Source organism: Mobula hypostoma, chromosome 4, assembly GCF_963921235.1.
Source record: "Mobula hypostoma chromosome 4, sMobHyp1.1, whole genome shotgun sequence".
Taxonomy (NCBI): domain Eukaryota; kingdom Metazoa; phylum Chordata; class Chondrichthyes; order Myliobatiformes; family Myliobatidae; genus Mobula; species Mobula hypostoma.
In genome coordinates, this window is record NC_086100.1 from 94,435,882 (window position 1) to 94,460,932 (window position 25,051).

Consider the following 25,051-nt stretch of genomic DNA (forward strand, 5'->3'; position numbering starts at 1 on the left):
ATGGCTACCACAATGTGCCAGTGCCTGGGCTTCACCGTTGCTTCTCTGGGCTTTACTGGGACAATTATAGCCACTGCCTTGAACATGTGGAGCACTGAGGATCTGGGTCAGGACCTAGTGACTAGTGTGTACAACTACATGGGGCTGTGGAAAACCTGCGTGCAACAGTCATCGGGCTTCACAGAATGTCGCCCCTTCTTTACCGTCTTAGGGCTTCCAGGTAAGAACGTTTCAGAATAGCGAGAATTATGGATCACTCAAAGGCAGTTAGTCAAACTTTCATACCCAGCACTGCGCCTCTGCTGGTTTTACAAGCAATGATCCAAATTTATATTTTCATTTGAACGGCTAAAAAAATCTTCAGAAGTCCCTTCTGTGATAAACTAGCACTGTTCTTTCATATTCCTTTTTGCTGAAATATATTTGCAATAAGTATCTGTCATTAATAGCAAATCTAACAAATAACTGATCAACTTTATATTAAAATAAAATTAGGTCCCATAATTGAAAGGTTCATGGACAGAAAGATTGATTATTTATGAAGATGTTGAACTTTACCAGCAACATGGTTTTATGGGAACGGTGTTTGTAATTAAGGAATGTGTTTTTGCAGAGCGGAAATTCATGGACTAAGGGGCTGACGATTAATTAGAGTGTTAACATACTTTAGGGTGGGGCTTTGTTGGGGGAGCTAATATGCAAGACCTAAGTTTCTAGGAGAGAACGACTATACTCATGATTGGGTTTCGATAGGTGGGTTTAAGTAATTAGGGAAGGATTTCGATGGGTGTGCTCATGTACTCAAGCAATCAAGGTCATTGTGGGAGGAAGGGCTGGGCTTATGGGTGTGTTACTCTGCTCAAGGGGTGGGCTTGGATGGAGCCATTAATGTATAAAGGAGTTAGACTTCCAGTGACGGAGTTAAGTAGGTTTTGGTAGGTACAGCAATGAATTTTAAGGAGTAGATTTTGCTAAATTCAAGGCTGTGTTTGAGAGAATAAGTGGACAATGCCTCTGCTGCAGAAAAGTAACTGTGGCTCAGAAAGACAGAGGTTCTCAGATATTGAGTACAGAATCTGTACTGGTCCTTCAGTTCAGAACTATGGAAAAAATGTATTTTGGAGGTGTCATCTGGATGAGATTTAGACCAAGATTCCATCCATCCTCTATGGATTAACTGTACTCAGTTGTCACATGAAGACTAGTGAGCTCTTCCAGTAGCCATGTTACCTCCTCAGCAAAGCACATACAAAACATCGATTGACTTGAACAACTAACTCAGAGCTGCTGTCGATCCTCGTATATAAATTGACTCCTCTCTGTTGCAAAAGTGATGACACTTCAAAAGTTCTTTATTGGCTGTAAAAACTTAGAACGTTTTGATTATGTGAATGATACGAGTACAGATTCAATTATTACCTGCATGTAGAGTATACGGTGGCATATCTCATCTACAAAGCTAACCAGGCAAAGTGGGCAAAATACTCAGAAACACTAGGAGGCCAACCAGATTAATGTCAGTCTCACACACAATTAGATCCTGAGTGCCTTAACGCATTCTTTTGCCCTTGTTCCACATCCCTTTATAGCTTGCTGAAGGGACAATCAATAACTCAGTTAGAGATTTATAATCCGGCTGCAAAAGGGAGTTCCAATACTTGGGTAGGAATTCCCATGGTAATGAGAGTTGAAATAAGGTCAACGTCAGATCTGAGCCCCAAGAATTGTTAGTGGGAAGAGTTCCACACACCCACACTCTGCATTATATGACATGAAGACTGGAAGTTCAGTTATTAGCGAGGAGGGAGTCTGGCATAGACAGGTTGGTTGAACAGGCAGATGAGTTACAGAATCATACAGGGCCTTGGGACCAATTGGTTCGTGCCAACCAAGATTTCCATCTAAGCTAGTCTCATTTGCCCGTATCCCTCAATCCATGTACCGGACCAAGTACTGTCCAAATATTGTTAATATACCTGCCTCAGCCATTCTTTTTGGCAGCTTATTCTATGTACTCACCAACCTCTGGGTGAGCAGGGTCCTATTAAATCTCCCCCCTCTCGCCTTAAACTATGCTCTCTAGATCTGGATTCTCCATCTCTAGGAAAAAGACTGTGTGCATTCACCCTATCTATATAATTTTACACACCTCTGTAAGATTGTCCCTCGTTCTTCTACACTCCAATGCTAAACTTCTCTCCATAGCTCAGTCCTTTGAGTCCCAGGAACATCCTGACATATCTCCTTTGCACTCCTTCCTATGATAGGGTGACCAAAGCTGAACACAATATTCCATATGCGGAATCAATAGCAGCATAACATCTGAACCCCTATACTCAATGCCTCACCAAACGAAGGCAAGCACTTCACTACCTTGTCTATCTGAGATACTACTTTCAGGGAACCATGTACTTATAACTCCTAAGTCCTCTCTTCTACAACATTCCCCAGGCTCTCCCATTCCCTGTGAAATTTCTATCTGCATTTGTCTTCCCAAAATGCAATACCTCACCTGAATTAAACTCCATTTGCCATTCCTTAGTCCACTTACCCAGCTGATCAAGAACCCCCTGAAAATCCTGATAACCATATTCACTGTCTGCAACACCACATATTTCTGTGTCACCTGCAAACTTACTAAACATGCCTTGTACATTCTCATGCAAATCATTGATATAGGTGACATATAGTAATGGGTCTAACATCAACCCCAAGAGAACACAACTAGTTACAAAACTCCAGTCTGATAAACAATCTTCCACCATCACCCTCTGTTTCCTTCCACCAAGCCAATTCTGTATCCAATTAGCCAGCTATCACTGGACCCCATGCGATCTAACTTTCCATAGTAGCCTACCATGCAGAAGCTAATGAAAGATCTTACAGAAATCCATATAGACCACATCTACTACCCTGTCCACATTGACCTTCTTGGTCACTTCAAGAAACTCAATCATATTCCTGAGACATAATCTCCCACAAATAAAGCCATGCTGACTACTCCTAATTAAGCCTTGTCTTTCCAAATAGATGTACATCTCATCCCTGAGAATTCTGTCTAGTAATTTACCTATCTCAGATGTTAGGCTCGCTGGTCTAGACTTCCCAGGTGTTCTTTTTGTTGCAGCACTTCTTAAGGGGCAGATGAAAATTAATACAGGAATTATGAAATAATTCTCTTTGGCTCTAAGATAAAATCAATGATGTAGCTTAAGAGGATGTAGGAACTGAGAACATGAGTGCATATGTGCATAAATCTTTGAAAGATGCATTGCATTTTGAAAGAGTGGTCCATAAAGCTTATGGAATCCTAGACTTCATAAACTTAAGCATGGGGCTTACGTTGAAGTTATATAAAACAGTCTTGGCTGCAATGGGAATGTCATATCCATTCCTGGTTAGCACACTCTAGTCAGTCCCAGAGAAGGAGCAGAGGGAATTGACAAGAACAGCTTCAGGAATGAGGATTTCCACCTCAAAATTAGACAAGAGAAGCTGGATTGGGTCTCCTTGGAGTGAGGAAAGTTAAGAGGAGATTTATTCAGATTTACAAGATCAAAATGGTTTAGAAGGGATATATAAAGAGACTATTCTCCTAGTAGTAGATGGTTCAAGACCAGGCAGCACATTTAAAAATTTGAACAAAATATACCTGGTCTAAGTGACCAGGTATTCAAGACTCATTATCAATAAGGTGGTGAAAACGGAGGCTTAGAAGAGAAAATTGAATTGATATTCAAGAAAAAAATTAGCTGGCAGGCATCTGAGGAAATAGCAAGGGAACATGGCAGATAAAAGGAAAAAAAGAGGAGCTGCACAGACTCAATGACCCAAATGGCATCCTTCTGTACCATAACAACTCTAAGGCACGATTCTATCATTAAAAGTAGTGCACACTGCAATTCACTTCAGCAAAATAACCACAACATATCCATCAATACTGTCTCAGGCTCCGAGTGTTACAAACTCCATAATTACTGTGAACACGGTCCGATACTGTGACAAAGCTCACCATAATAATAATTATTTATTATTATTATGTCTTCTTTTTGTATTTGCATGGTTTGTTGTCTTCCGAACTCTGGTTGAACATCCCAGTTAGGCACTCCTTCATTGATTCTGTTATGGTTTTTATTCTATAGATTTATTGAATATGCTCACAAGAAAATGAATCTCAGGATTGTATATGGTGACAAATATGTACTTTGATAATAATTTTACTTTGAACTTTGAACAATACAATGACAAAGCTAACCAACAGAGTCACAAATCTCACCGAAACTGTGACAAACCTCACCGAAACCGTGACAAACCTCACCGAAACCGTGACAAACCTCACCGAAACTGTGACAAACCTCACCAATGCTCTGACGCACTCTGCTACTATGGCAGACGCAGTACTGTGGCTTACTTCAATACTGTGACAAATCCCATCATTCACTAACACCATGACATACTCCACTACGGTGACATTCAACGATACTGTGACATTCTGATACCATGATCATCTCTAACACAAACTGAAATTGTGATACTTCCCATATAATGCCCTTCCACATGCATTAGTACTCGGACTTGTGCATGGAATGGGCTGCCGGCAGCAGTGGTAGAGGCGGGAACGATAGGGCCTTTTAAGAGACTCCTACTGGCTTTGAGTTAATCCTACTTTCAAGCCAGGCTGGTAAAGATTGCAACTTCCCTTACTTAAAGGACTTTAGTGAAACAGTTGGGTTTTTGAACACAATCCAGTATTTTTCCATGGTCAATTCATTTCATAGCAGAAGTTGTTGAATTCACTTTCAAAACTTGCCGAAGAGCAAGGCAAGAAATCATTAGGACTTCTAGCTGGGCTCCATGGTCCCTGGGTCACCAAGCTCAAGTAGTTCAACAGAGGGAATTGTTAAGAGCACAGAAAGTAGAACAGGCCTTTCCGCCCAAGGTTTATGCCAACAACGGTGCCAAATTAAACTAATGCCTTCTCCTGCACATCCCTGTGCCTGTCTAAAAGCTTCTTGAATGCCACTGTTGTATCTGCGTGCACTATTACCTCAAGGTGGCACATTCCAGGCACCTACCAATCCCTGCAAAAAACACTTAACCCACATATCCCTTTCAAACATTCCCCCTCGTTGCCCTCTAGTATTCCAGGTTTCTAACCTGAGAAAAATGTTCTGGCTCTACCCTATCTATAATCATATAAACTTTTATATTATATAAACTTCTATCAGATCTCCCCTAAACTTCCGGAACGCCAGAGAAAACAACCCCAGCTTGTACCACCTCTTCCTATAGCTAATATTCTCTAATCCAAGCAACCTCTTTGGTAAACCTCTTTTGCTTTGGAAATCACACCAAGGCACTGTAATGATCCCAACAGTCAAAATTCAATTTTCTGAAAAAATAGTATCTGACTATTGGAGCTGATGCATAAACATAATTAGAATGGGGTTACTGTAGGATTAATGTAAATGTTTGGTTGATTGTTGGCACTGACTCAATGGGCTGAATGGTCCACTTCCAAGCTGTACTACTTTATGGCTTTATAAGTTGTTCATGAAAGTTAACACCAACATAGAATTAATACCCTGAATGAGCTTTCCTGCATCATGGCATCTAATATTGTAATGATTCCCACAGATAAAGTGGCATATTACATTAACCATATTAGGAGCCTAACATACTATAAACTGCACCAATGTCAGAGTTTGCCTCTCAACTAAAAGGGAAGCTATGTTTGAGTTTCTGCAAATGTTCATTGGCATCTTTAGATACTTCAAAGCACTTCCTCCACTTCAGACTTCAGATGGCTTGTTTCTGGCTATGTGGTCTATTTGGAATCCTGTGCAAGAATATTTAAGCAAGGATGTTAATGTAAGAGAAACCATTCAGAAAGGTTTAAGTGATCAATACCTGGAATTTCCCTATGGGGAAGATTGGAGAGGTTGGGCTAGAATCCCCAGGAGTACAGAAGAGGAAGAAGAGATTTGATTGAAACATACAAGATTCCAAGTCATCTTGGCAGGATAGACATGCTTACATTTGTGGCAGACTCTCGAACTATGGAGTCAATGTTCAAGCAGAAGTAATCATCTACCTACTAAGACAGAGATAACCAAACTTTATTCTCTCTGAAGCATTATGGGGATCACACTTCAAAGATTGCAGTCATAGCTCGCACAAAGAATAAAGGTGATGGTTGTTGGACGTCAATCATCCCAATCCCAGGACATCACTACAGGAGTTCCTCAGAACTCCAGCTGTTTCATTATTGACCTTCCTTCACCATAGGGTCAGATGTGGGGATGTTTACTGATGACTGCTCGATGCTCAATTCTATAACTCCTCAGCAAATGAAGAACCCTGTCTGCATGTAACAAGGCCCAGACAACAATTAAGTATAGTCTGACAAGTGGCAAGTAATATTTACTCCACAGAAATGCTGGACAATGACCATCTCCAAACAAATAAATTCTAACACCTAGTCTTAATGTTCATAGGCATTACCATCTTCAAGTCCTTCTAATCAACATACCTTGATCAAATATCCAAATGAACCAACCACTTAATTTCTACAACTATAATAGCAAATCAAAGTTAGAGGTAAAAGACTCACTTCTGACACTCCAAAGCCTTTCCATCAAATGCAAGGCATGCATCGAGAGTGACAAAATACTCTCCAGCGGCTGAGTGCAAGGACTTAATTGGCACCCAACTACCAATGTGCGCTCCATCCAGAGTACACAGCAGTAAATTTCCCCAGTGATTTCGACAGGACCTTCCAAACCTACTATTCTGCCACCAAGGACATGGCCAGAAGAAACACAAGGACACCCCAATCTAGTTTCATCTCCAAGTCACAGTCCATCCTGAATTGCCCACTATATTGCTGGTCATTTATCATTATTGAGTCTATAGCCAGAAAATCCCTGCCCATTAGCGCCTTCAACAGGAATAAGCCTTCTGGTCCTTCATGTCCAGTCCACCAATCAATAAGTTTACGTCTGACCTTTCACATCAGCAAAAGTCTTTTACACTTCCTAACTATCTCTTCATGTTTTCAATATCCAATAACTATCCATCTATTAGATGTTTGTATTTTCACATCCCTTGCCGTATAAAGATCCATTTAATTCCTGGTGAAGAAATATCTTCTCTCCTCAATCCTGAGAGCCACCCGTATTTTGATTCTGAAGCTCCCTAGATTAGACATTTCGATCAAAGGTAAACCTACCTTGTGTGTACCTTATCTATCCCTGTTAGAATAATTTACAATTCAGTGAGATAACTTCTCAAACCTATAAATGAAGGAGAATATAGGTCCAGCCAGCTTAATTTCTCCTTATAAGATAAACCTCTCATCCGGGAATAACTCTAATGGACCTTTGTTGCATTCTCTCCAGTGCTGGGACATCCCCCTGTTGGTAAGGAGATCAGACTTACACACAATATTTAAGATACGGTCTCACCAAGACTTTATATTTTCCTCTTGTACTCAAATCCTCTTGCAATTTAGGTTAACATATTATTTGCCTTCCTAACCACTCGTTTTATGTTAGCATTCAATGATTCATATAACTAGATTGCTCTACACACCAAAACTTGTCAATCTCTTAACTTTCAAAAAAGTACTCCCCAGGTTCCAGATACTTACTCATTTCATTCCACTCATTTTCCCAATACATTCATTTAGTAATGCCAGCTTCATCTCCATTCTCTCTAGAACTTATGCTCTCTGCTGTTTCAGGAAAATTTTCTGTGTTGTGTCTTTTCCATGGAGGTAGATACAAAATGTTTGTATAATGACTCTTCCTTTCCTTATTCCCCAGTTTAATTTTCCTATTTCATTCTATAAAGCACTCACATTGACTTTGGCTAATCTGTTCCCTTTTGCATTCCCATAGATAGTTTGGTGATGTTTTTATTTGTAGCTAGATTACTCTTAACTTGCTTTCACTTGTTAATTTAGATTCATACAGCACAGAAATGGACCTATCTGTCCAGCTGGTTCTTGCTGACTGAGATTCCCATCTAAGTTAGTTCCATTTGCCCAAACCCCTCCAAACCTTTCCTTTATTCAAGGTTCTTGGTGCTCCTTTGCTGAATTCTGTAAAGTTCCAAATCCTTAGGCTGACTGCTCTTTTTGACAACATTATAAGTATTTTCCTTTGACTTAAAACAACCTTCAAACAACCAGCCGCACAGTCAAAATGCTTTACCTACAAACTCAGTCTTATAATTAAAATGGAAAACTAGTCTCAGCATAATTCAAGTGAAGCTTATCCCAATAGAGCAACTACCACTGGTGGCTGTACTCCATGAATTGAAACCCATCTCTCCCTTGCCATCTCCAACCCACACAATTTGTTCTCTATCCTATTCACCAGTGCCAACTTTTAAGGGCATTAGATAGTACTCAAGAGTAGTTCTTCATAGTTCTGCTTATAATCTGTCTTTGTCATTGCCCCATGTAGACCACAAGTCACAGAGACATACAGCATGAAGACAGGCCCCTCAGCTGACTTCAGCTTGATGGTCAGCCCACGGTGGACCAGACATGAAGGACCAGATGTTTGCTATTGATGTTAGGGTCCACAGGGAGTAGAAAGAGGTGTTAGAGTCCTCTGCAGGCTAAGAGGACAGTTCACAAACAACAGCACTACCATGGATGTTAATGCTGGGTTTTGATCTCAACAAGCATGGTGCTGGTCCAGAGGGATGGGCTGTGGAATGAGTAGTGGCAATGGTCAATATCAGATGGGCAGTGTGGTGAATAGATCTTCAGGGGAGAAAAGAGCAGGGGGAGAGTTTCAATTAATTTCTCCACTATTATCTCCAATAACCCGTAATCTGAACATTCAGAAATCTCAATGGTTCAGCATCTGAATCACTAAATAATACTGTTGTTGCACTTTCCTCCAAATCATTGGGGTGCCAGTTCCCCCATTCCCTTATCATTGGCTGTGGCCAGTTTCTCATTCTCCCTCCTAATTCACCAAGCTCCAGCCCCCTTCTGATTGGCTGGGACCCAGTTTCCCTCCCTCATCTTAATGCTTAAATTGGCATTTGAATATACGGAGCATACTGTGATCTGTACAATCCTTGAAAAGTCTTCACTTCATACTGAGATATATGTTTACCTTTACTGTAGCAAATGAAAACAAACTGACAGCTAGGCAGGGACAGAGAGATCAGGAAGTGTGACTGGGTAAAAGAGGAGGAGGGGGAGGATAAAGTGGTGCCTGGAAGAGACTCAAGTTAGGCAGCTCCAGGGCAAATCAAAGTGCTCAAGGTCTGACCAGTATAGGTCTCTACAATATAGGAAGGATATGGTCGTGCTGGAGGGAGCAGAGGAGATCCAACAACATTGGAGGACTTTCATTATGGGGAGAGATTGGATAAACTGGGCTTATTTTTCTGGGAGCCAATGAGGCTGAGGGGTGATCTGTCAGAAACATATAACGCTGTGAAAGGTGGTCAGAGTCCATTTCTCCAAGTTAGGAGTATCAAAGACAAGAGGCGCAGGTTTAAGGTGAGAAGTAGGATTTTTAAAGGGAATCTCTAAGGGGTAAGTTTTTTTTTACACTATGACTGATATTTGGAACATGCTGCCAGAGGAGTTGGTGGAATCTGACACAATTACTAAGTTCGAGAAACATTTTGATACACATTTAAATTGACAAGGCATAGAAGGATGTAGAACAGTGGGGTCAGTAGAGCTGGGCAAAGTGAACAGAGTCATCAAAGGGCCTGATTCAGTGCTGAACAACTCCATGACTATGATCAGAAGCTGAAATGAATTCAGAATGCGGCAGGGTCATGGAGATAAACACTAAGATGATGGACCAGGATTGTGGAATGAGAAGTTAAGGATGCATCTCACAAACAAAACTGCAGTTTGTTCTAGTACTTTTTGCTTTCAACCACTCAATCCTACGTGGCTCCTGCCCACTACGCAATTTGTAACCAACCCTGAAGAAATGAGAGGATTTTTTTTCTTTCAAGACACCCCTTCCAGTGTGGAGTTTTGCACGATGCACGTCTCCCTTGGCAGCAAGCCAATGTGTTGCCCACCTTCTATAATAAGACCTAGGAGCAGAATTAGGCCCATGGAGTCTGCTGAGCCAACCCATCATGGCTGACTTATTATCCCTCTCAACCCCATTCTCCTGCCTTCTCCCTGTAACCTTTGACACCCTTACTAATCAACCTCCACTTTAAGTATACCCAGTGACTTGGCCTTCCTTTGGCTAAAGAAATTCCTTCTCATCTCTGTTCTAAATGGATGTCCCTCTATTCTGAGGCTTTGCTCTCTGGTCCTAGACTCCCCCCACTGCAGGAAATGCCGTCTCCACATCCACTCTGTCTAGGTCCTTGAATATTCAAAAGGTTTCAACAAAATATCCCCCTCATTCTTTTAAACTCCAGCAAGTACAGGCCCAGAGCCATCAATTGCTCCTCAAGCGTTAACTTTTTCATTCCCAGAATCATTCTCATGAACCTCCTCTGGACCCTCTCCAATGCCATGACAACTTTTCTTAGATAACGGGGGCAAAGGTGCTCTCAATACTCCAAGTGCAGTCTGACCAATGCCTTATAAAGCCCCAGCACCCTGATAGCTGTATCTTCAAACAGAGGGCCGTATAGGATTTGAAGAGCTTGGAAATAGTTATGTTTCCACAACATCACTACTGTTGTCTGACCATCAAAATTATTCCCCTTCAATAATGAATGTTGGATTTTGACAAGATCACTTTGTCAGGCTATGCAATTCGATCCTGATACCTATACTTTTGAACAGAGGCTGCAGGGCATTTATCAGGAGCAAGAAACTGAGTTGATTATGTGCCTGACTGAGAAAAGGACAGACTGACTTTACTGTTCTTCAGAGATCAGTTAACATAGCAGAGCTCATGTATTAACTCTAGTCCTTACGGACTGCACAACCGTAAGTCATTGGCTTTAGCAATAAAGGCATTGAAAGGTGAGTGTGAAATTGGACGTGGTACAGAAGAATCCTTCCGGCATCTGTTATAAGCTCTGCCTGTTGAGTACAGTCGTGTGATTTTACAGGTCCACTGTTCAATTTCACCTCTCAGTCATTTCCTTATTCCATGTTGCACTCTTTGCCAAGTGTTTACAGATTTACTTTGCCAGGTAACATTCAGATGCTATCTCAGCAAGTCACAACACACTGAAGCAGGATCTTTGGCCCACAATGCTCAGGCCAACCAATTACACTAATCCCAATTAACAGCACTTTTTTCCCTAGCCTTCCATTCACTGGCAATTCATGTGGCTGCTCAGCTGTATTTTAAATGTTGAGAGATCCTCGATTATCACCAGCTTATCAGGCAATATTTTTCAGACTCCAACCAGTCTTTGAGGAAAAGAATTTTCCTCAAATCTCCTCTACTTAGCCTAAACTGATGACCTCCAGTCTGATACACTTCAACCAAGGGAGGCTGTTTGAAGCATTCTATACACGTTTGATATACTCACACCTGTACTCTCTGCTGACAGCTACATTCCAAGCCGTCCGAGCTCTGATGATCGTCTCCATCGTTCTCGCATTGATCGCTTCTCTGGTCTCCATCTTGGCCCTCAAGTGTATTCGACTGGGAACCATGGACGACGCTACAAAGGCCAACCTCACACTCACTTCTGGAATCCTGTTCATCATCGCAGGTGGGGCGCGCCTCACGAGACAGCCAAACATAGCCGGGGGTGTGGGGGAGAAGCGAGGTGGGATGGATGAGATCGCCAGGACATTTTGCTACCAACACTGGTCAGCTGAAAGACTCCCCTAGGCTATCATACTTCAATAAGCACTAAAATAGAAAGAAGTCCCATTTGAATAGTTTTCAATATTACACCATAGTAAAGACTTAAGAGTGGGGCGGGAACTTAAATAAATATAAAAAGTTAATGTCAACTTGCCAGTTACTCTGCTTACTGACTCGCTTAATAGTAGAAGCACTCACTTTATCAAAGCCCCTCATGAATGTTAACAGAGATTAAATCTCCCCTTCCCTGCTCACCACCAGGGAGAACAATCTTGTCACCATGTGCACCCAAGTGACATCCCTTATTTCTAGTACATGTCACTTCCTATTCTTCCCATAGTACAGTACCTAAGAATGCTGATAGTACTCTAGCCGAGTAAATAGCGGTTCATGAATATCCTCACCAGCTTCCCACTTGACTAAAACCTCTTGTTTCAACCTGCACAGGGGTTTGCTGTATAGCCGGAGTATCAATCTACGCAAATATGTTGGTGACAAACTTCTGGACAGTGAACACATCGATGCTTGGAGCTCAGGGACCAGCTCTACAGAGGTAGGGTTCAAGAATTAGAAAAAAGACATAGAAAACACAGAAAACCTACAGCGCAATACAGGCCCTTCGGCCCACAATGCTGTGCCGAACATGTACTTACTCTAGAAATTACCCAGGGTTACCCATAGCCCTCTATTTTTCTAAGCTCCATGTACCTATCCAGGAGTCTCTTAAAAGATCCTATCGTACCCGCCTCCACCACCGTCGCTGGCAGCCCATTCCACGCATTCTCCACTCTCTGCATAAAAAACTTACCCCTGACATCTCCTCTGTACCTGCTGCCAAGCACCTTAAAACTGTGCCCTCTCCTGCTAGCCATTTCAGCCCTGGAAAAAAGCCTCTGACTAATGTGAGGTGCTACATTTTGGTAGGACTAATCAAAAGAGGACATACATGGTAAATGGTAGGGCATTGAAGAATGCAGTAGAACAGAGGGATCTAGGAATAATGGTGCATAGTTCCCCTGAAGGTGGAATCTCATACGGATAGGGTGGTGAAGAAAGCTTTTGGTATGCTGGCCTTTATAAATCAGAGCATTGAGTATAGGAGTTGGGATGTAATGTTGAAATTGATTAAGGCATTGGTGAGGCCAAATTTTGAGTATTGTGTACAGTTCTGGTCACCAAATTATAGGAAAGATGTCAATAAAATTGAGAGAGTACAGAGGAGATTTAGTAAAATGTTGCCTGGGTTTCATCACCTAAGTTACAGAGAAAGGTTGAGCAAGTTAGGTCTTTATTCTTTGGAGTGTAGAAGGTTGAGGGGGGACTTGATAGAGGTATTTAAAATTATGAGGGGGATAGATAGAGTTGACGTGGATAGGCTTTTTCCATTGAGAGTGGGGGAGATTCAAACAAGAGGACATGAGTTGAGAGTTAAAGGGCAAAAGTTTAGGGGTAACATGACAGAGAACTTCTTCACTCAGAGAGTGGTAGCTGTGTGGAACGAGCTTCCAGCAGAAGTGGTTGAGGCAGGTTCGATGTTGCTGTTTAAAGTTAAATTGGACAGCTATATGGACAGGAAAGGAATGGAGGGTTATGGGCTGAGTGCAGGTCGGTGGGACTAGGTGAGAGTAAGATTTCGGCACGGTCTAGATGGGGCGAGATGGCCTGTTTCCGTGCTGTAATTGTTATATGGTTATATGGTTTATATGGTTATCCACATGATCAATGCCTTTCATCATCTTAAACACAATTTAAATTCATCACGAGAAATTATATTTCTTTACATGGCTTTCCTTTGTTTCAAAATTATGTTACATATTCAGCAATTTTAGATTTTACAAAACAATGCACAAAAATAAGAAAAAGTAAAACCCCTGATGTATCTGATGTAAATAATCTGATGTCTTTGGGACTTCGGTTGTGCTGATTTGCAGACTTTCTGGACTAACGGATATTACTGCGATTAATACCCAAACACGTTTTTATCACAGTGAAATTGTATGTACCAGCACTCTGGATCCCAGCTGACATCACATTCCCAAAGCCAATTCCCGCTCACCACCTGGACCTCTAACTCACAATCCAGACTAATGATCAAGTAAGATGCCAGACTATCTGGCTCTCTGCACAGTCTAATTCAGATTAAACAAACTAACTCAGCTTGTTTGAGTTTTACTGTAGTTTCCCAGACTTCTATAGATGTGTAGTGGAGAGTATATGGACTGGCTGCATCACAGCCTGGTATAGAAACACCAATGCCCTTGAATGGAAAATCCTACAAGAAATAGGATATGGCCCAGTCCATCAGAGGTAAAGTCCTCCCCAATAGTGAGCATGTTTGCATAGACAATTGTCACAGGAAAGCAGCATCTATCATCAGAAAGAAGGTACAGAAGCCTCAGGACTCACATCACCAGGTTCAGGAACAGTTATTATCCCTCAACCATCAGGCTTTTGAACAAAAGGGGATAACTACACTCACTTGCTCCATCATTGAGATGTTTCCACAACTAATGATCTCACTTTAAGGATTCTTCATCTCATGTTCTCATTATTTATTGCTATTTAATTATATTTGCATTTCTACAGATTGTTTTCTTCTGCATTCTGGTTACTCTTTCATCGATCCTGTTTTGTAACTATTCTATAGATCTGCTGAGTATGGCTGCAGGAAAATAATTCTCAGGGGTGTACATGTTGACATATAAGTACTTAGGTAATAAAATTTATTTTAAACTTTGAAGCAGCATGAGACAAGTATTTTTAATTATATCAATTAAAAGATAAATCTTTGCCCAAGATATAAAAAAAACAAGCCCAACTCCTTTGTGTGTTAATAGTCTCATGAGATCCTTTACATTAAATTAAAGGAAAGATGGGGCATTGAGTTAATCCCCCATTTAAAATATCACATCTCAACAACTTAACCAAGATTACAACCCCAATTTTCATGTACCTCCAACAACGACCAAAATATGTGGATTCAGACAAAGTCATTGGTTCTTGCTTTGGACCACAGTTCAATATTGGTGTTACAAAGTCAGCCCTCCACTCTAGTTCCTAAGAAAAGCAATCAAAGGTTCTAATGTGAGCAATCACATTGCTGTGTTGACCAATTCACTGAAAATAGAGCTGGATACATAACTGGTTGGAAAAGATGAACACAATAGGTTCTGAGTAATGGGGATTAGGTTTAGTTTTCTGTTTGTTTGAAGGAGTTAACATTGACCCATTATGGATTTTAAACTAAGGTGAGATTTAGGTTTTGATTGGATTTGGTGAGAATCGTATCTAAACTTTATGCCCAATTTTTTATTGGAAATTGTTCCACATTCTAATGTGTCCAATAAGAAAGAACTTTCTTCAGATTTCATGCAAACCTAGCTCATTTTCTGCTGTTAATTTGAACAAATCAATTACCCATAATGGTATTGCTTTGGTAGGGTGTTTCTTTAATAGATTTGTGCATGTCTTACTGATGTCAGGTTTTAGACTGACAAGGCCATTCTTCCTCACAGATACACGTTTGGTTCTGCCTTGTTTGTGGGATGGGTCTCAGGAGGCCTGCTCCTTATTGGTGGAATCGTGATGTGCATTGCCTGTAAAGGGATGGTACCTGAAGAGACTCGGTGAGTAACTGGACATCCAAAGTGCTACCAGAGGGATGTGCATCGTCATTTTAATAAAACATCACTTTAATCTGCAATACACATAAGCTCTATGAATTCCATGTAATTCAGAGCCTTCATTCCACATAAAGGGTAGCTGTTCATATATGCTATGCAAAGTCATATCCATAGTAAAAATAGTCTGCATGTCATACTCTTTCTCCCATTTCATCTCTCTCTTCTCAGTTTATCCTACCATAAGAATAAAAATCAATTCAGAACTGCTTATAAAGGATTTTTCAAATAAACCCTTTCATTATTTGTGCCCTCTCGTGCTTCCTCTGCAATTTTCCAATACTATCCCTCCCATTCTTTACCAATCTTCATCATTACAAGATGGGGGCACTCCAAACCATTGGAACACCCTGTTCCCATTCCGATATGTCCACCTCCCATTCTGATACGTCAATCCATGGCCTCCTCTACTGTCACAATGAGGTCACACTGAGGTTGGAGGAACAATACCTTATATTCCTTTTGGATAGCTTCCAATGATGGTGTGAACATCGATTTCTCAAAATTCCGGTAATCCTCCCCACCCCTCCACAATTCTCCTTCACCATTCCCCATTCCAATTTCCCTCTCTCACCTTATCTCCTTGCTTGCCCATCACCTCCCTCTGGTGCTCCACCCACTTTTCTTTCTTCTATGGCCTCCTATTAGATTCCCCCTTCTCCAGCCTTGAATTACTTTCACCAACCAACTTCCCAGCTCTTTACTTCATCCTTCGCCCTTCCGGTTTCACCTACTACCTTGTGTTTCTCTCTCCCCTTCCCCCACCTTTTAAATCTACTCCTCATCTTTTTTTCTCCAGTCCTGGTGAAGGGTCTCGGCCTGAAAGGTCAACTGTACTCTTTTCCACAGGTGCTGTCTAACCTGCTGAGTTCCTCCAGCATTTTGTCTGTGTTGCTTGGATTTCCAACATCTGCAGGTTTTCTCCTGTTTGTGATTGGAACACCATATGTCTTTTCTTCCTCCAAAGACCCTCTCTCAACCTCATCCTTCTTTCTCAGAACACTTTGTTTTTGTATTATGTAACTTTGCCATGAACTATGTTTCAATAAGTTTCAAAGGTACATTTAATGTCAGAGAAATGAATACAATATACATCCTGAAATTCTTTTTCTTCGCAAACATCCACGAAAACAGAGGATGCCCAAAGAATGAATGACAGTTAAATGTTAGAACCCGGAAGCCCCCCCAACTTCCCCCCACCACGCATAACCAGCAGCAAAGCAACGACACCCCCACCACCAGCAGCAAAAAAGCATCAGCACCCCCACTGAGCACTCAAGTGTGCAGCAAAGCATCAATATAAGACACCGACTTGCAGTATTCCAAAGGCTACTCATTCACCCGGTATTCGACATACCACAGGCTCTCTCTTTCCCTAATAAGGGAAAAAGAGTTGCCCCATTTTAATATTAAGCCAAAATATTTAATTACATAGCAGAGGTCATAATGATGCCCTATTTCTAGCAATTATCACAAGTCTGGAGATCAGCCAGAAGTGATTTTCAACAGGAATTTAGGGTTCCTTTTCTGAGAAGGGACGAGAGAAACTGGAGCCAATAGTAAGTCCAGTAGTGTTCAAAGTTATTTGAAGTTTTTATCAATCAGAAAAGTTATTTCCACAGTCAACCAAAGAACTCTACTCAAGATCATCACTAAAGGAAAATGTGATGACGATTATTGGTATTCCACAGAGGTTATTAGGTCAAGAAAGATCCCAGCTGATAACGGGTGGGGAAACCAGCAATCCTCCTGGGTATGACAGACTTGGTAAGATTTTAGAAGAAGCAGCTTCAGAAACAGTGAACATAACATAGAACAGTACACAATAGTACGAGCCCTTCAGCCTACCACGTTGTGCTGAACTTTTAACCTTATCCAAAATCAGTCTTACCCCTCCCCCACATAGCCCTCCATTTTCCTTTCATTCATGTGCCTGAATGTCTCTTAAATATTCCTAATGTATCTGCCTCTATCAGCACCCCGGCAGTGCATTACATACACTTACCACTCTTTGTTTAAAAAAAACTACCTCTGACAAATGCCTATACTCCAGTCACTAAAATTACGCCCTCTCACACTGGCCTTTGCTGCACTGGGAAAAAGGTGCTGCTGACCACTCTATCTATACCTTTTATCATCTTATACACCTCTCATCTCCTTTGGTCCAAAGAGAAAAGCCCCAGCTTGCTCAACCTTTCCTCATACGGCTTGATCTCTAATCTTGCAGTATCCTGGTAAATCTCCTCTGCGCTCTCTCTAAAGCTTCCATATCGTTCCTGTAAAGCAATCAGTTTCATAGATTTGTAACATCACTTCGTGGCTCTTGAACTCAATCCCTGACTAAAGAAGGCCAAAACACTACACACCTTCTGCACACAAACAGCAGGGGTCCCACAATAGATCCGTGCAGAAGACCACTAGTCATGGGACTTACAGGCAGAATATGCTCCACCTACGACTACACTCTGTCTTCTGTGGGCAAGCCAATTCTGAATCAACATGTTCCAGCATATCAGCCTGATCTATATTGACCTCTTACTGGTGAATACTGAAGCAAAGCAATTCGTTAACGACCTCCCCTACCTCCTCCAACTCCAGGCACATGGTTCCTCTTCTATCCTTCATCGGTCTACACTCACTCTAGTCATCTGCCTGTTCTTCACATCCATGTCACAAACCTTAGAGTTTTCTTTAGTCCTATTCAGCAAGGCCTTTTCAAGCTCTCCTAAGTATGCTTCCTTCTTCCATTTGACTTCCATTCCACTTCTCTTGTCAACCATAGTTCCTTCTTCCTACCATCCTTTCTCTGACTCAGTGGGACAAATCTATCCAGAACCCCATGAAAATGCTTCCTAAACAACATCCACATTTCCACTAGTGCACTTGTTCCCAATTTACACTTCCAAGTTCCTGCTTAAGAGCATCATCATTCCCCCCTCTCCCACTTTCCCATACAGGCTGCTCCTATCCCTCTCCAAGGTTAAGTTAAACCTTGTCAGGGAGTTGTGGTCACTGTCTCAGAAATGCTCAGCCACTGAGAGATCTGTCACCTGACCAGGTTCATTGCCTAGTACTAGATCCAGTATGGCCTCTCCTCTACTTGGCCTGTCCATTTATTGTGTCAGGAATCCTTCCTGGACTACCTAATAAATTCTGCTCCATCGAAACCTTTTTTCCTCCATAATATCCTCCCTTTCTGCAGCTGAGATAGTATCACTGCTTAGCAAAATCACTCCCCCAACTCCGTTGCCTCCCTGCATATCCTTTTTGAAACACCCAAACCCCAGAACATCCAACAGCCACTCCTGCCCTTGTGACTGCATCCACTTATACACCAAATGCTCCATCATCTGACCTTTCACCCTGGTTCCCATCTTCCTGCCTACTTAAATGCTTACCCAACAGCTCTAGCAAACCCGCCCACAAGGACATTGGTTCCACGTAAGTTCAGGTGTAAGCCTTCCTTTTTATACAGGCCATACCTTCTCTATGATCCACAAATCTGAAGCTCTGCCCCTGCACCTTCAGCCACACATTCACCTGCCAGATCATCTAATGTATGGGTTCTCATTGCCCAGACACTTCCTGTGCAATGGAAAGTACAAAATGGGATCCAAATGTTCAAGAAAGCAAACTGAGGGAAATCAGGGAAATGAGTCAAACGAATGGTAGAGAAATTGTGACCGTAATTGAGGTCACAATGTAATGAATCATGTCAGCGTGGTTTTATGTGAGGAAGATTTATTAAGGTTTTTGAGGATGTAACCGGTAAGGGAGATATGGAGAAACCATTGGATAGGTGGATCCAGATTAGTAGAAGGCGTTTAATCAGATGCTCAACAGTTTACTTGTGACACTGGAAAATTAACATGTAACAACTAGTTAACACTTGCAAAATAGAGTAGAAATGAAACCTCTACTCTGTTTTGCAAGTGTTAACCAGCAACTTTGATGTGTGTTGCTAGAAATGAACAAGTTGTATTCAGGAAAGCACCGGTATGCCAAATGAATTTAAGTTTGGAAAACAGTTATAGTGATGGATTAGTACAAACGTTTGTATCAACAGAATTGGTTGATAAATCAACGTAACATAGATAGGAAATTCAAAGAACAACCAAAGAATTTTTAAAACTGAATACATACTCGTATAATATACTAATTAGTAAGAAGATGGAGGGCAGGCCATAATATGGGAAATGGGAAATCCTCTATTTTCCAGGAAGAATGGGAAAGCACAGTGAGCTGACCATTCTGTGGAGTGGGGATATCAGCAAGAGGCAAGCTGCCCCAGTACTAAGCAATCCATTCTATTTAAATAGTCAGAGACAAACATTTGTATTCAGAGGGACTGAGCAGTGCTCTTACACAGAACCACACAGTTAGAAAAGCAAATGGTACATTATCCTGTGAGTCACTGTTTAAGTTACTGTGAAAACTGAACTAGTGGTGCTGCCTTGCCTTCTTTACCCAAGGGGGGTTATACTTGCCTTAAAAGGAGTACGGTCAAGGTCCACTGGTTACAAAGATAGAAGAATGACTGGAAGTCAGAGTGTATTAAAATCCTTGGAAAAGTAAATCCTGAGAAGTTGCTTTTGGTGAATTTGAAATAGAGGTCACAGTTTCAGAATAAGACAGCAGCTACTTAATACCAAGGTGAAGACTATTTTCTTCGCGTACAAGGTCAAGTGTTTTGTGTCTGCTCTACTTCCAGGGTATGATGATGCTTTGTTACCCTGGATCTTTAAAACTTACATTTTTGAGCACAACCTAAATGGAGGAAGATATGGAATAGGCAGAAGAGTAGAGATGATGAAAGAATTTACGCAAGATCTCACCCACATCTGTTCCTACTTCCTCTGTATTCCCACTTGTAAATTGTATGCTTCTGCTGGCTTACCTTATCAACTTGGCTTCCCTTTTTGAATTCAGGGACAGTAGAACTCTGATAATCCAACATCCTTGGGATATTGGTGGTGACAGACTGGCAGAAACTAGGGCACTGTTGCGTTGGACGGAGTATGAGAACTGAGGCCCCGATGATATTAACCATGACCCAGGAATCAGCACCGCTGAACATAAAAATAAATCATCAGGATTTCCAATAATCCATTAATGGATTATCCAGGTTTATTGTATAAACACCTCAGACACTATGACATATGTCTTACTATTTAGTTTATTCATCCTCTCCAGCTTACTATTCAAATGAATTTCACCATGTGAAATGTATTTATTGAGATTCAGCACGGAATAGGCCCCTCCACCCCTTCGAGCCGCACGGCCCAGCAAATCCCCCGATTTAATCCTAGTGTAATCACAGGACCATTTACATTAACCAATTAACCTACCAACTGGTGCGCCTTCAAACTGTGGGAGGAAACCCCAGCAGTCACGGGGAGAACTGAAAACTCCATACAGGCAGAGGCAGGAATTGAACCCAGGTCGCTGGTACTGTAAGGCTCTGTGCTCACCGCTACACTATCATACCACGCCGTCCCCAGTGGTACAGGGGAACAGGACGAATATCAGCAAAGGCACAATGAACAACATGGGTCTCTGTCGGTGAGGGATGTAGCTTGCGTTGTGGTGGGGAAGGGGGAGCGATAAGTAGCTAACGAGTGATGGTGTAAAGCAGCAAGAGTAAAGACAAATAGTATCCATAGAGAGACTCCCCCATTTCCTTTGATAATGGGAACTCTTTCAGGTCGTTATATTTGTGCTGGTTCATGGAGCAATCCCATCCCACAAACAATTTTCCTAACAACCTATTCCCTCCCAGATTCTACCACTTTCCTACACACCAGGGGCAACTAACCTGCCAATATGTGCATCTTTGAGGAGTACGAGGAAAATGGAATACCACGCGGTCACATGTGACCACAACATTTGAGGTCAGGATTGAATTCCGGTCTCCGGTGCTGCAAGGCAGTGGCGCTATTGGTTGTGACACTGTACCACCCAAGTAATAGAGTATGGTGGAAGGTAGCTCACAGCTGGCACTGCCTGTGTTTCAGTAACTACATCCATTTGCCAAATTTGGGGTTCAAATAGCAGCTGTCTGGTAAAGTGGTATCTGGGGTGTCCCATCCAGGCTCAGCACCTTTGTTATATCCAGGCATTAGATCAGTCAGGATTCAAATGACCTCTACAGTGGCTCCATTTAAACTGGCATGTATAGCCATCCCATAGGAAGCAACCCATGATAGAACCCCACCCATGAGGAAACAGTTCGTTTCCACACACAGAACAAAGGTGAAGGGTTACAGGTTGGAGAGAGCTTTTTTTTAACTACATAAGTACTACTACTACTATGTTGACTCAGGCCTAGGGGGCCGGCGTCGGTCACGATGACGGACTCTCCACTTCTCCCTCTCTCTCATCAGTGTGTTTAGTTCATCTACATTAGCCGCGCCGCTCTCTTCTAGGAGCGTGTTGACCATAGTCTTGGGAGGGCGCCCAGGGTTCATCCTCCCGTGCTTGGGCTCCCATATGATGACTAGGCTGGCAGGTAGCTCAGGGTGGCGTAGACAGTGCCCCGCTAGATGCAGTCTTCTCGCCTCGATTTTACTGGTGAGCATCACTACTACTATTACATTTAGGTCATTATACAGCTCGATGTTCGTCATGTGCTGTTGCCAACTCACGTCAAGAGCCATCCGACTACATAAGAGAAGAGTTCAATGTGGTTGTGCTTTGGAATTGAAAATGATTTGGGCAGCCTAGTGACACAGTGGGTAGAACCAAAGCCTCACAGGGTAAATGGTTTATATAAATTTCCTTTTGTGATTATGGTGTAATAGGATCTGATGGTTGATAGCAATGTGAAGACGTTAAAGTGAGATCAAAATTGGATTAATGGCTGTTGATCGTTATGGACCCGATGAGCCAGAGTCTGTTTCTGCGCTGCACCCCTGTACAATATCAGGATCAACAGTTTTAGAATAGCAGCATCTTCAAGAGACACAACAGAAGGAACTGCTGGCAGATGCGAGGTCATCAGGGGTAGAAAGTGTTGATCTTACAATTAGATCAGCCACACTGAAGAGCTTGGTAGCCGATTCCTACTCATAAATTCATTCATACTCTTATGCAGGTACAATTCCACCATTTACAAGGCACCAAGTCGAGGACATCCCTACAAGCCCGGCTACAAAACCAGCACCCACTATGAAGCAGAAATGACTCCAGTAAAGAGGACCTACACTGACGACAGGTCCACCTACAATCGCAACACCAATGAGGAAACGAAACAAGGGAAATACGATTATGTATAAATTTGATGGTTTCATCGTAACCCTGGCATGACCCTGGGGCAATTCTGAAAGGCAACCATCTCTACAAGGTTCTAATGATAATTCCCAGATTCAACTTTCACCCCTCCTCTTTACCTCATCACACTGTGTGTGCTTAAATGCCTATAATGTACAGAGTGTCACAACACCTTCCTTCGGTTGACTCAGGTGGCAGGCTAGCCCAGTTACTATACACGACCACTCACAGACTGAATAGCCAAGCTGCACAATGAGGACAATCCATCTCCAGCCAGCCTGCCTCCCCACTGAAGTTGAACATCAACTCAAAAATACTTTGAAAGAAACTAGAGTCTGAATTCATCTTTAACCAATGAACCCCTAGGATGGATTACAGCACATTAAGGTTCCCACATAAACCACCATATAAAAGCTAAAGGTTAGGTAAAACTCTTCACCCAGAGAATAAGAACATGGTTACCATGGTTGCTGAATAGATTCAAGATACAAATAGACATGTTTCCTGGGCAACAAGGTGAAAGATAAGTTTAGTTTAATTTGTCCTCATGGTCGGCACAGACATCGCAGGCCACAGGGCCTGGCCTGTTCCTGTGCTGGACTGCTCCATGTTCTACGAAACATGCTGAAAAGCAAATGTTGTGGATAATGCATCCTGGAGTATTATTGGATAAAATAAGCCCTTCCTCTTCCTTATCCTGATGACATGATGCCATGAGTTCTGTGGAACATGAATGGTTTCATTGTCTCACACTGAATAATACCCAGTCACCAGCAGGGAAGTGCAGCCAAATGGTCCAAATGTCAAGTGATCTTTATCCAGCTTCAATAACTTTCCAACATAATATTCTTGATTTTGGGCTTGAGAATAGCTTCCAAGTTTTGACCTGTATTTTCCACCTTTTCAAAATTGTCCTCCCATTCCATTCATTTCATGTTATCAGCTGTACCCTACCATCTCTTCACTTCAACCCCTAGTCCCCAAATCCCATCCAATGTTGCCTTTCGACTCTCCACCTTCTGGTGCAATTTACCCTCCTCCTTATAAGTTCCCTTCAGTCTTTTTTATTGTACAAGTTACTGAAGGAACATTTTTAGCCTAAATGAGTAACAATAGTATAAAGAAAAAAAGAGACAGTGGTGAACGAGGTGTCTTGGGGTCAACAGAGGATGCAAAGGAATAAGGACAACGATTACAATGAACTATCGAGCGAGAAGAGCATCTTAACCTTCGAAGTTACAATTTTTTGGATCTCTTGGTAACTCAGAACATTTTTTAGGAGGACCTCAATGTACAGTAGTAGGCATTACTTAACACCAGAACTAATCCACATATCTTTTTGCTTTATCTTTTTCAAAATCACTTTACAATTTAATATTGTACTTTTAGAAATTTGAGTACAGGTCGACCTTCACTAAACCAGCACCATTGGGACCTGAGGAGTGCCAGATTAGTGAAAATGCCAAATTACAGAAGGATCACATTAAGCATAATCAGTGCCGGATTACCGAAGGAACTGGATTACAGGTAGTCAGATTAGTGAAGGTCAACCTGTATTTTCTTGTCTCAGCCCTGGGATCATTAGGCTGAATGTTGTGTGTGTGTGTTTTTTTTTAATGTAAACTATGATACTGAATACTTGTTTTATTTTAAAATTCATAAATATTTTTTGAGTGCAACAGTGGTGGCTCAATGGTTAAGATAACAGATTAGTAAAACAGGAAACTGAATTTACAATTGGGGGAACTCTATTCACATCCTGCCCTGGCTGTTGTGCAATTTAAATTCTGTTTTTAAACTGGAATTTTAAAAAAAGCACAACGAATTTGAGTAATGGTTATCACTAAACTACTGAACTGCTGTAAAAACCCATCTAATGTCCTTCAGGGAAGAAGATCTGCCTTCCTCACCCACTGTAGCCAACCTATAGCTCCAGATCTAAGGTGATATGGATGATTTTGAAATGATCTAAACATGTCACTTTGTTCAGGGACAGCTAGAATTGGGCAATAATTCTTAGATCTGCAAAAATGAATTTAAAAATTAGTACAGTAGAGATAATCACAAGAAATTCTACAAATGTTGGTAGTTATACTGGTTAGTAATGTGTTAAACTTGAGGAGCAGGGGTAGTGCAGATAATAAGAAACTTTTCCCCATAGCAGGTACATCCAAAACCAATGGCCACTGCTTTCGGGGAAAGGATAAGAAAGTTAACAGGGATTTGATATATATAAAAACTTTTACACCTAGAAAGTGGATGGGGGAATAGACTCTTATAGCATTGTGGGTGTATCTAAACAAGCACCTATCCCAAGGG

At 41.7% G+C, this 25,051-nt stretch overlaps 2 protein-coding genes across 6 annotated transcripts in view; one reads left to right on the top strand and one right to left on the bottom strand.

Moving 5' to 3' along the window:
- LOC134344871 (claudin-18-like) lies at positions 1 to 23,298 on the top strand. Its single transcript, XM_063044990.1, has 5 exons — positions 1 to 220; positions 11,521 to 11,685; positions 12,231 to 12,336; positions 15,299 to 15,409; positions 22,557 to 23,298. Exons 1-5 carry the CDS (start codon positions 1 to 3, stop codon positions 22,735 to 22,737), a joined length of 783 nt encoding a protein of 260 aa, XP_062901060.1. The 3' UTR covers positions 22,738 to 23,298.
- The window catches only part of LOC134345467 (cilium assembly protein DZIP1L-like), a 237,246-nt gene that overhangs the window by 30,268 nt on the left and 181,927 nt on the right, over positions 1 to 25,051 (bottom strand). The gene's annotated exons all lie outside the window — the stretch shown is intronic.